The sequence below is a fragment of the Arachis duranensis genome, chromosome 4, assembly GCF_000817695.3.
Source record: "Arachis duranensis cultivar V14167 chromosome 4, aradu.V14167.gnm2.J7QH, whole genome shotgun sequence".
NCBI classification, from domain to species: Eukaryota; Viridiplantae; Streptophyta; class Magnoliopsida; order Fabales; family Fabaceae; genus Arachis; species Arachis duranensis.
The window spans coordinates 114,750,211-114,763,593 of record NC_029775.3 but is presented as its reverse complement, the minus strand read 5'-3'; the positions used below and the strand labels follow the sequence as shown (position 1 = coordinate 114,763,593).

The 13,383-nt window shown below is 28.6% G+C and overlaps 1 protein-coding gene across 1 annotated transcript; it reads right to left on the bottom strand.

The window, feature by feature from the left end:
* Window positions 1–1,305: 1,305 nt before the first annotated feature.
* Window positions 1,306–4,344, bottom strand: LOC107486153 (ranBP2-type zinc finger protein At1g67325). Its single transcript, XM_016106705.3, has 7 exons — window positions 4,179–4,344; window positions 3,976–4,021; window positions 3,133–3,245; window positions 2,814–3,015; window positions 2,390–2,503; window positions 1,819–1,925; window positions 1,306–1,670 (listed from the first exon to the last, which is right to left on the bottom strand). Exons 1-7 carry the CDS (start codon window positions 4,191–4,193, stop codon window positions 1,545–1,547), a joined length of 723 nt encoding a protein of 240 aa, XP_015962191.1. The 5' UTR covers window positions 4,194–4,344; the 3' UTR covers window positions 1,306–1,544.
* Between the last annotated feature and the right edge of the window lie 9,039 nt (window positions 4,345–13,383).

Below are 13,383 nucleotides of genomic sequence, written 5' to 3'. Positions count from 1 at the left end.
TCAAGATCATGTCATGGTGTAACTATCACGCATGTCGCACCTATCTCAACATGTCATGAACCACACACTTCCCAAATTTCTGTGACTAGTACACCCACCTCTTCCGCACTTCACCCACGAGAAACATCCACCTCCACATCGTTGATAACAACATCACCTTCAACCCCGATAACTTCCACCACATTTTCAAGACCAAGTTCCACAACTACCCCAATGGCACGCCTTTTTCCATTCTTCGGCAAGCAATATAGCTTGTTGAATATTAGGACATCATGAGAAGATTCTCCTTCGACATCATATGCAAATTCTCATTTGGAATGGATCTCGAGTGCTTCATTCTTTCTCTCCTGAAGTCCAAGCTGGCAGACAACTTCAGCCTCGCATCCAAGCTATCAGTATGACAAGCAATGTCGTCGTCGCTGCTCATATAAAAACTAAAACAATTACTGAACATTAATTCAGAGAAGAAGTTGAAGGAAGCGATCGGAGTGGTGAACAATGTGGCTATGAAAATAATAAGGCAAAGGAGGACTGGAGATGACGAAGACAACGAAGACAACGACAAGTCTTAACAAATCGGACTTGTTGTCTAGATTTATGAGATTCATCGAAGACGACAAGTACTTGAGAAACATAGTCATTACTTTCCTGAGTATGAGAATTAGTTAATTTAAAGTTGCAATGTTAAACTGTTAGGATTATGCAAAATATGATAGAAATTGGAAGAAAACAGTATCATTTATGAACAAAGAGAATCAGAGATCATTTTGTCCCCTTTTAAAATTACAAGAGATTATTTTGTCCTCCATTAGAGTTGATGGAATAAAAAACCTAAATGACTAACGAAGTTAATTATTCAAAGACCAATCGAATAATTAATTTTAGTTAAAGACTAAAGTGTTTGGTTTAAAATTTTCTGAGACCAAAATAAGTAAATACTCAAATAAAAAACAAAATGAAATCTATAAAATTATAACTTTCCAAATTTAGAAAGGAAAATCCTATATAAAAGTCATGAAGTTTTACACCATAAATAGATTCTAGATGTCTAATCCTGTTCCATTTAACATTCTCTTTCAAAATATTTATCATTGAAAATAGTCAAAATACAAGGCACTACGCTCCAATCAAATAGTCCAAATAGTGGCGAATATTACAAAGGGCCACAAACTTTTGGCTATTTTGGCCTAATTTTAAACACTAATTATATTAGTAAACTCTAATCTCCCAGGGGATATTATTTCTCCCAACATACCTCAATATGCAAGACAAAGCAAAATTCTTCATAGTGAATTTTAAGTAACCTTAAGAAAATAAAATTCCATAAACATTTTAAAAAAATTAACAAAATAAGTTATCATCAAGAACAACCAGTGTAAAAATGATCTGCATGGAGAACTCTTCTTTCCTAGCGGTCTAGTTTCCGAATTCCTAATTAAGAGATAATAACTTTTTCTTTTACATAAGGAGAAGGAATGCACTAAACAAAACCTCTATGTATGTACATATTATTGTACATTCATAATACTACTCTTTTGACATTTTCACATGGCAGAGGTTGTTCTCTCACTTCCACAGTCTTTTCTGTTGCACACATTTCTAAAGGGATAGTTGAGATTACCGCATTTTTTACAGGTCCAACTGCCTTCGGGAGCGCCTCGACTTGCGCCCTATGCGAAAAAAGAAAAACAAGTTACAGCCAAAATTAGCATAGACTATTGTTAGCAATGCTACAAAACTAGAATAATGGAACAAATATTTTACTAAAATTATAGCGATGATGGTAAGAGCATTAGCAAAACAGTGGAAAACACTTACAGGTCTTGGAGCTCCGCAGTGTTTCATGTTGCAAGTTGTTCTGAAAGCAAAGTTAACATTCTCACATTTCGGACAGATCCAGTCTCCTTCGGACAAGCCATCTGGCCCTGCATAACCAATACAAAAATAGATTGGAGTTTTTCTTAATGTTTCTATTTTCATTTCCTGTGAAGAGGGTTAGGATGCCATATTACTACTAAACATATATAAATAAAAGAACACGGCAACATATAACGTGTCTAAGTTTCTTTTTTCTCCAAAATTTTTTCTCAAGCTCCTCCACTACATATAATCAACAAACAACAAAAGCCTTGTCCTACTATGTAGGATCGGTTATATGGATCAACAAACTAAAATTAATAATGGATCAAGAAAATGTATGGTTTAGGAGAAATTTGTTTTTTAATCAAAAAATTCCTCTCCAAAATTTCAACTGTAAATTACTTTTAACACAAAATAAGCTAATGCAAAAACACAATAAACTATATCTAGATTTCACAAATATGGGAAAATGTGGATACCTATGTATAGGTTTAAAGTTAATAAGAGGTTAAAAGGATATTAAAATTACCTCCTCGGCGTTTCCGAGATGCAAAATTGTCAGTTATCAGTCCTTCGGCCCATGGAGGACTTTGAAAGCCATATCCATAGCCATTGATACTAGGCCTTGGACCATAAGGAATACCTGATTCAGTTCAATGAAAACTTGATTATATTTAGGGAGTAGGGACACACAAGAGATACTAGAAAGTATAATGAAACAAGAACCAACAGGAATTAGCAACCATCATGTTTCTAAAACGAACAGTACAGATTCCACCAAAAACTCAAATATATTATAATCAATCTCAAAGGTGAATAACATCAGTACCTAAAAGGTAACATTGTCACATAGCAACCCTCTCTCTGTTAGAATCAAACTGACGGGGAGTTCATAAAGAATGAAACAAACAGTAGATGCAGAAAATCAGCTCATAAAGTTGCTAAGAGAGTACCTCCAAAGCTTCCAGGTGGCAATGATGGTACTGGACTATATGGTAGACGAGGCCTAGGATACAGACCATAATCATATTGCACACCAGAATGTGGCATCGGGGATCCAAATCGGCCAGACACTCCATATGGTGGAGGAGGAGCCCCAACACCACCATAGTAGAAGGGAGGAGTGTTTCTATATGGGCTTGTAACTGGGGCAGGCTGCAGAATACACAGGATTTTGTCCATTGAATGCCTTTTCAAGAATAATTGGCCCGTCTCCAAAAGAAAAAACTTCTTGACATGATAATCTATTAATCTATAGAAACACACACTTACCTGGATTATGGATGGTCTTGGTGCACCACAATGTCCCCGGTTGCAAACAGTTCTGAATGAAAAGTTTAAGTTTCCACAGTTGAGGCAGGTCCAGTCTCCTTCTTTACGTGGAGCTGAATATGACAAGAAAAAAATTTGAGAGACACTTGGAGGCTAGTTGATACATTGAGATTTTTGTCTTTTGGTTTTCATTCCAAAACAAAAAATTTAAGAATCACGGTGTAACACAAAAGACAGAAGCGGGATCGAATAGTTAAAATCAAATATCAATCAAGCAAAAATATCAAATTCTAATTTTTAAATACCATGATCCCACCCACTTCCCCATGTGTGAGCCGTAATCACTATAGAAATAAATGGCATATCAAACAACACATTATAAAACCGTTTTAGTGCCAATGTTTTCCCATCTTAGGTTATCAAAAAATAAAAAAGAAACCTTACAGCAAAAAACCTAGTTTTCCATGTTTCTTCTAAATGACATATAAAGCAAAGAAAAGCCGCACACTTTCTAAGACATCATGCTCCTATCTCAAATTACTAATCCAGAGATTAAAGTAAAAAACAGCATAATCCTTCATGATACAGCAAAGATTTCAGTTTTCACAAGAGTGTACATTTTACAAACAGTAAAAATGCACACACTAACATTGTGAATGCTAAACTAAAAGTCACCCACAACACAATTTTTTAATACAATTTTTACATAGTCCAAAAATCAAATGAGTAGCTCAAATTCCTCCTCAAATAATCAGAACAATAAAGAAAATTACAAGCCCATATAACTAAACAAGATTTCAACTCTAACAGAAGCTACTTGGAGCTCAAAACAGTAATACATACCATCGTTTCGAAACCTCTTTGATCCGAGTGAACCTCGATTATCATCCTGAGAGCAGAAACGCACAAAACCCATATATAAGAAACAGAAAAAGATTAAATCTTTGCACCATTCAGCATGAACAGAGAGTCGTATATATCTATAGAAAAGACAGTGTGAATGTGCTAGAATTTTGAAAAATTCACAGAAATTGAAGAAAACCTACCTTAGTAGAAGCCATTGGAAGGGGTCAGAAGAAGTTAGAGAGAGAGAGAAAGAGTGAAGTAGAGTGTAGCAGAGAGAGAGAGAGAGAGAGGGAGGGAGAGAAAGAGAGAGACACGGAGAAAGAGACAGCGTCAGCGCCACCAAGCAAAAGAACGCGGAGTTGTTTTCTTCTTCTTGTTTAATACTCGCCGTTTCGTCGAATTTATTGGCCAATTTTTTTTAGAATTTTTTACTTAAATAAAATAAACCAATATCAAAATTATTGGATTTACCTAAATCAAATTTTGAAAAGTAAATATCTTCTTTCTACTATTATATAAATCGTTCCAGGGACATGAGAATTATATAATATGTTAACTATACCACCCAAAAATGATTTATGTATAGATGACCTACGAGAATAGAAAGTAAATCGTTGCAGGACACACAGAATTATAGGTAACGCATAAATCGTCCCACCCTATAAAAATTTACGTGATTTTAAATTAAAACACAAAGGCTTAGCACGATTAACGTGTTAAAGTAAATCCTCTCAAGCTTGGCACGATTTATGTATAATATGGTACTTTTATTTATAATATTTTAATTTAAATTATATTTATTTAAATTTTAATTTAAAAAATAAAAATATATTTGTTATAATTTCAATTATTAATTTTATTAATAAGATTAAAATAAATTAAAAAAAAGAATACTAACAAATTATAATAAAAAGAGTATTAAATTTTAATACATACATTTAAGTTTTTTCTTTAAAACAATATCAAAAGATGTTAAAAAATATAATTCTAAATAATATAAATTGATGTTGTTTTGGGTAACATAAATTTAAGTTTTTATGAAATTTTTAGTATTCGTTGTTTATATAATTTTTTAAATATTTTTATAGAATTTCTTTTGTCATTTTTTATTTGAGTTTGTATAAATTTTAATTATTTTTTTTATAATTTTAATTATTAATTTCATTAAATAAAAATCAAATTAAATAAAAAAATACTGACAAATTATAATAAGAAAGGTACTAAATTTTAATACATAAATTTAAGTTTTTTTTTAAAAGTCAAGAAGTGTTAAAAAATATAATTTTACATAATATAAATTTATGTGGTTTTAAGTAACATAAATTTAAGTTTTTATAAAATTTATAGTATTTCTTGCTCATGTAATTTTTTTTAATAATTTTTATCGATTCGTATTTTTTATAATTTATATATTAGAAAATGACAAAAAAAATTATATAAAAAATATGCATCGATAAAAATTATTAAAAAAATTATATGAATAACGAATAATAAAAATTTTATAAAAACTTAAATTTATGTTATTCAAAACCACATAAATTTATCTTATGCAAAATTATACATTTTAACACCCTTTAACATTTAAAAAAAAATTAAATTTATGTATTAAAATTTAGTACTCTTTTTATTATAATTTGTTAGTATTTTTTATTTAATTTGATTTTTTTAATAGAATTAATAATTTATATTATAAAAAATTAACAATGATAAACAAAGTACATTTTAATTCAAGAACCCACGATCTAAGAAAAAATTTAAATTTATGTATTAAAATTTAGTATTCTTTTTATTATAATTTGTTAGTATTCTTTTTTTAATTTAATTTAATCTTATTAATAAAGTTAATAATTGAAATTATAAAAAATATATTTTTATTTTTTAAGTCAAAATTTAAATAGATATAATTTAAATTAAAATATTATAATCGTGTCAAACTTTTGTGTGTTTTAGCTCAAAATCACGTGAATTCTTGTAGGATGGGACGATTTATGCGTTACCTATAATCCTGTGTGCCCTGCAATGATTTACTCCCTATTCTACTAGGCCATTCATGCATAAATCGTTCCTAGATGGCAGGGTTAACATATTATATAATTCTCATGTCCCTAAAATGATATTTAGGTTTCAAATTTTGATTTAGGGAAATTCAATAATTTTGGTAGTGGTTTATTTTATTTAAGTAAAAAACTCATTTTTTTATGAAAGGAAATTTTCACAATTTCTTTTTGAAAATTAGATAATTTTTCAATTTTAGTACTTGTTAATTTATGTTTTTATTCCCGTAAAAAATATTTTTTTTATTTTTAAACGAAGAAAAAAGAAGTATTTGCAAAAACGGCATCAAGAGGAGAAATTATGAATTTATGATCGTCTGTTTTTTGTAATAATAAGTCATTATTTTTGGAATCGTATTTTGAAATAAATTATTATGAAAAGTTGTTTATACGCATTCATATTAATAAATCGATAGATAAAATTAATTAATTATAACTAAATTAATTTAATTATATAAAGAATACTTATTATATAAAGAATAAAGAATTTATATAATTATAACTAAATTAACTTATTCAACCAATAATTTAATAGTTAAATAAAAAATTTAGTGACTCAAGACTTTGATCGAATTAATTATTGATCCGATTTATTAACTCAATGTTTTTTTTCTTATTTCCACTGAACTTTTAGGCTTATTTTACTCCATGGATTTATGGACTAGTGAAATTTTTTGTAAAGTAATTTTTTATTAAAAAAACGTGTGTAATATCTAGGATTTTTTGTTTTAATAAATAAAATAATTATAATAATTACTGAAATAAATAATTTAAAAATATTTATCGAAATAAATATTCTTGTGTAGATAAGATAAGATACGTAGACATAACACGTGTATATCTCATTTACAGTGTAAACGAGATAGTGTTATCTCGTTCACGTGTATAAAAGATGTGTAACCCTTAATATTCTTCGCACATTTCATTTCTTTTTCTGTCCCATTTTTATCACAAAAACAAGGCAACAATGGCCAGTAATAACGTGTACATAGTTGTATGTGTTTACCCCAATTGTCGTATGAGAAATGGCGACAACGGGATTATATTTGAGCGTGACAATCCGATACTGTTGCGGACTCAGCGTGTAAGTACGCTGTTAGAGTTGAAGAGTTTGATATTGAGTAACTTCGGTGGTAAAGTTGCGAGAAAAGTGGGAAAGGTTGGGTATAGGTTGCTGACACCCAAGGGTAATTGAGTGTTCCAGTTTCGACTATTTCGGCTTGTACGGGACGAGCATGTGCGTCTCATGTTCAACATCCATGGAAAAATCATGACGGAACAAGTGATGGAATTTTCTGTCGAGGTTGGAGACGTTGGTCGTGCTGGTTCTGTACACTCGACCTACGTATAAGACGATCGTCCTCTCGTACCACCACCCATTCATGTCTCCATTCCAGTGGAGGAGGTGGAGGAGGGTGACGAAGAGTCCGACAAAGAATACGTGACGGATACGGTCCCGCAGCCAAACAAGCTTCAGGGTAAACGACTCCTTCCTCTGCGCGCCTTGCTGTGGCGCCACCGGAGGCCTGGCACCAAGCAGCCACTCCACAAACTGCCACGTCTTCGTGTGGTAGTATCTACTGAAGTCAACGGGCACCCCAACTGGATCTCCGTGTGCGCATAACCCTAGGTAGTACGCCACATCCTGCAGGGTGATAGTGGCCTCATCCCACAGGAGATGAAATGTGTGCGTCTTCAGACACCATCGCTCCACGAATGTCGTAATTAGAAAATTTTCGAATGTGAAATCTTGAGGGACACCATATCACCGAATCCAGTCTCAACTAGATACGGGACGATGGCATCCAGTGGAGGAAGGATATGGCTCACTCGACGGGACAGTAGAAGGTAAGGCCTCTAAAAAAAACAGTTCAAAATTATAAAAAAATATTTTAAAAAGTTTAATTGGATCTTCAATAGTTAACATCCTCGTATTTTCAAAATTTTAAATAGGCTTCCATATTTTTCCTATTAAATTCTTACAGTATTTTAAAGTTTTTTATACCTTTTGTAGTAGGATCTTTTTAAGATAAAAAATATTAAACTTAAATAAATATTTCTTTTTTTTAAGTTAAAGATATATCTAATTAAGATTATATCTACATTTTTAATTACTTATTTTTTAACAAATACCACTATGTTAATTTTAATATAGTTGATACTAAAACAAACCTAACTAGGACATAGAGTTTCAAACTAATAACTATGTTGCAATAATCTACCACAATTAAATAGGATTTCAAATTTCTACAAGCAACATGTTCCTAACATTACATACTATATACGGATTCTTCGTGACTACGCTAACCATATCTACATACAAAAATGTATCTACATGAGATTGCACAAAATTTAATATAAAAGAACTAACCTCAAAATCGGCTGTCCCACCATAATGCAAAGTCTCATTGAGCCTGTTAATGTCTCCATCGTTATTAGTTATGCGTGCCATCGTCGTATGTATTGATAATTTGTTTAAAAAGGGGAAAAAGAGACGAGAAAGGTGGTGAAAAAGTTAAAATGGGACTCGGTCAAAGGCTGTGAACGATATATATTTAAAGACGTCGCCCAGCTTACTTATTTCGTTTACAATATAAATAAGATAAGCCTCCATATATCTTGTTTACATTCTAAACACGTGTTATCTTCACATGTCTTATCTCATTTACAATATAAACGAGATAAGACAGAAGTATTTATTTTAGTTATTAAAATAAAAAATCAGTAATATCCATGTATAATTAGTTTAAAATATATTTTATTGTTATAGTTATTTCACAAATCAGATGTATCAATTTATTATTGAAAAAAATTACAAATTTTAAAATAGTAAAATCGGATTATCTAATTTTATTTTTTTTTAAATTAAACATATTAAAACCAAACCCTCCGACTTTTATTTTAGATAATTAAAAAATTAAAATCAGATCTACTAATTTATGTGATTTTTTAAAAAAAATTGCATGCACTAAAATGGAACCCTCCGATTTCATATTTTTCTTCGCACCTTAACAAATTTGACTATCGAATTGTTTAATAACAATTTAAAAAAAATTAATACCATATTAAAAAATGCCAATTATTCTAATAACAATGCATAACACACCATTTTCATTCATATTAAAAAAATTAGTTAAATTTTTAGTCTTCAAAGGAGAGTTGGAAATAAGTTGAGTTAAGCCAAATTAAAATAAGTTTGACTTACAAAAATTAAGTTTGGTTTACAGCTTGATTCATTAACAATTGAATTTATTTTGTAAACTCAAACTCAACTCAACAAAAGCTCACGAGCAGGTTCGAACTTATGAGCTGATTCAAATAATAGAAACATAATCTATAATTCTATATCAATAAATTATAATTTATATATATATATTAAAAAATATAAATTTAATATATTGTCTATCTATCAATTATAAATTTTTTATTTATTTCGAGCTAATGAGTTGAGTTTATCCAAGCTCAAACTCGACTCATTTAATTTATGAACTCAATTTTAAGCTCAAACTCAACTTACCCACTCACAAGTTTAGCTTATCAAGCTATTAATGAGTCGAGTTCAAGCTGGCTCATGAGTTACGAGTCAGCTTGACTCACTTCCAGTCCTATCTCCAAGTAATTGTTTTGATTAAAAAGACGGTTCATAAATTAATTTGACTCACTTTCAACTCTATCTCCAAATAATGGTTTTGATTAAAAAGAAATAGAATATTATAACTCTAATGAGATGAGCTAGAAGTCTAGAACGAACCAACAAAGGTGGGTTGAGACTTTTGGTTTTGTGGGCTATTATTTACATGATGTTTGGTGTCTAAAAAATATTGCCTAATTATTAAAATAGGTAAAATAATTAATTTTAAATTTAAAAATATAAAAGTTAAAAAATTTTAAATATTTTAAAGTTACTAAAAAAAATAACTTAAGCAAAAATTAGCACCAAACAAAAAATACCATAAAATTGGCCTATTTTTTTTTTTATGATATGAGGGGCCATAGGCCCAAAGAAAGAAAAAAAACAAAACAAAAGAAAACAAAGAAGGCACACTAGCGTCTGGAGATACGGGGAAACATTACCCCTCTCCCATCTTCATGCACAAAATCCTTCACCTCTTGCGGCGGAGCATCCCAAAAGACAAGACCAGGATCAATTTCAGCGCCGATTCTCGCCAATCTGTCCGCCACTCTATTACCTTCTCTGAGTATGTGGCTGAAGCAAATTTCTCAATTCCTCTTCTTCCAATTTGCAATTAAACGCACCAAAGGATTGGGATGGTTATGGAGTTCTCGCCAATTATTGATAAGGGCTATAACAGCAGCGGCATCGCTATATATAATGATTTTCCTCATTCCCATAGTCCAAGTAAGGTTGAGGCCGTCATGGATTCCCCAAAGCTCAGCATTGAAAGCCGAGGCCTATTTACATAAGTGATCTTGTCGTCGGCTTTGGGAGCTATTTTCGCACTGATTCGCGGGAGGCGAAGTGAAGTTGGCCCAATTTATACCTTCAGCCAAGAAATGGAGGATGAAATGGCCAAATAGCTACGATATTATAATAATTAATATGTTTAGGATTTATTTATTTATTTATTTATTTATTATTATTATTATTATTTTGGAAATGTAATTAGGTAAAATGTTAATTATCTAAAATTTGATTTTATTTTTTTTAAAAAAAATTTGTTCTGGAGATTTCCTGAAATTAGACGTGGATTGGGCTTGGACTTGCTTATGAGGTCCAAGTATTTAAGAAAGGTGGCCTCTAATTTGTCCTGCGTCAGGGAGTCGCCGTCCGAATTATATGTGTAAAAGGATGGGGATAGTACTTGTAAAACACTCTAATGCCTAAGTTAGCAAGGAGTTAAGCAGGTTTAAGTATATTGGAATTTAGCTGTACTTAAATGCGTCAAAATATTTATAGGAGATGAGCCTATAACTATCGTTAAACTAGTTCCACTTTTGATAGTGGATAACCGTTCTTTATCTTAGGATTGTTGAGATCTTTCTTCTAAAAGTAAAAAGAGAGATTTACGGAAGCAGTTATTCACTTAGATAACTGATAAGTGTTTGTTGGTGTTGACCCCAATCTCTTTGTAGAAGTCAGATAGGCGATGAAGACCAACATTTTAGATTGAACTTTTTTTTTTTGGTTTTCTTAGATTGAACTTTTTAACTTAACTTGAGCCTGACTTATTATTTGGGTAAGAGTATGAACAAAATTAAAGACACACACCAAAATTTATTTTAAAACGTACAATAATTTTTAAGGTTTTTTACTAATGTACCATATTTTTTCAAGACTTATTATTAAAATGACACTCTTTTGAAATAAATTAGTTAATATACTGTTTTTTCTTATAGTAACAATTTATTTCGTTTTTAGTTATGATTGTGTATAGTAATATACGAAGAATGACACCTGATTAATTAATTTTAAAAAGTGTATGTGATTTTAATAATAAATTTTGAAAGATGCAATACGCATTGGTAAAATTACTAAAATAGTTAAGAATATGTATATTTTTTTTCATTGATATGTATTTTTCCTTGATATATTCTTTAGATTTATGATGAAAAATGTTAGAATTAAGAGATGAGAATCAAAATTTATAATTATACAGAGTGTGTTTATCTTAGTGATTGAATTTGAATTTCAATCGATAAATATTAAATAGACATTTATTTGTTGAGATTGAATTACAAATTTATAAAAAGTTAAGAATAGACTCAAATTAATAACTTATCTTTGATAACTTAATTTAACTACATTTAAATTTTAAATTTTGAAATAAAATTATTAGATTATTGTTAGTTAATTAGATAAAGTCATAGTTAGACGGCAGTTTTTACTCCAAATTAATATTATGACCGTATACATAACTATCAATTTAAAAAAGAATGTTAGTAGATAGTTAGCTTACTAATTATAGAGATTAGTTTATCATAATTAGATTAGTAAAATTAGTTATTCATACATACATGTATGTATATATATGTGACAGCAGAATTTATTAATTATTAAAGAAAATGTATCAAAAATATATTGAAAATAGTTTTGTTTCCAATTTTCTCTTTCTCAACCTGTTTCCTCTCATCTTCTACAATCTTCTTCTTCCAATTAACAATTGATTCCGTCATCAATGCAGAATACAACAGTTTCAACAATTATTAAAATAGCAATTCAACTAGGTATTTTTTAAAAATAGTCTTTTATTCAGCTTTTTTTTATTACAATATTTAAAAAAAATTAAAATAAATACATTCAAATAGATTTAGTATTTTTTAAAAATTAAATACACATTCAAAATACAAACTAAATAAAACTGAAATTTAAAATTTAAATTTTAAAATTTTTTATTTTAATTTTAATATTTTTAATTACTAAAAAATATAATTTAAATACACATCCAAAAATCAAATTAAATAAAATTCAAAAATTTTAATTTCAAAATTAACAAAGACTTTAAAATGAAAAAATACTAATGCTCAACTAAATAATAAAAATTTTAATTAATACTATGATAAAATATGTTAGATATATTATTATTGAATAAGATCTAAAAAGTTAACTTAATTATTCATTTTAATAATTTAAAACATTAATGTTCAAATAAGTAATGAAAAAATCCAACTAGTAATTAAAAATAAGAAATATTAAATGCATTTTTATTGAATAAGATATAAAAAAATTATTTTTTCTAAAGTTTAAATTTAAATTTTAGATTTATAATTTTGGATGTGTTTCAAAAATATTTTGTATATAACTTAATAATTTTAGATGTATTATAATTGAAAAAAAACAATTTTTATGAACATACATTTTAATAATTTTAAAAAAGTTAATGTTCAAATATATAAGGAATGAAAAATCTAACTAATAATAAAAAATAAGAAATATTAGATGCATTTTAATCGAATAAGATATAAAAAAATTAATTTTATTTTTAACGTTTATATTTAAATTTTAGATTTATAATTTTGGATGTGTTTCAAAAATATTTTGTATATAACTTAATAATTTTATATGTGTTATAATTGAAAAAAAATAATTTTTATGAACATACATTTTAATAATTTTAAAAATATTAATGTTCAAATATATAAGTAATGAAAAAATCCAACTAATAATAAAAAATAAGAAATATTAGATGCATTTTTATCGAATAAGATATTAAAAAAATTAATTATTTATTTTTAATATTTAAATTTAAATTTTAGATTTAAGATTTTAGATGTGTTTCAAAAATATTTTGTATATAATTTAATAATTTTAGATGTGTTATAATTGAAAAAAAATATTTTTATGAACATACATTTTAATAATTTTAAAAATGTTAACGTTCAAATATATAAG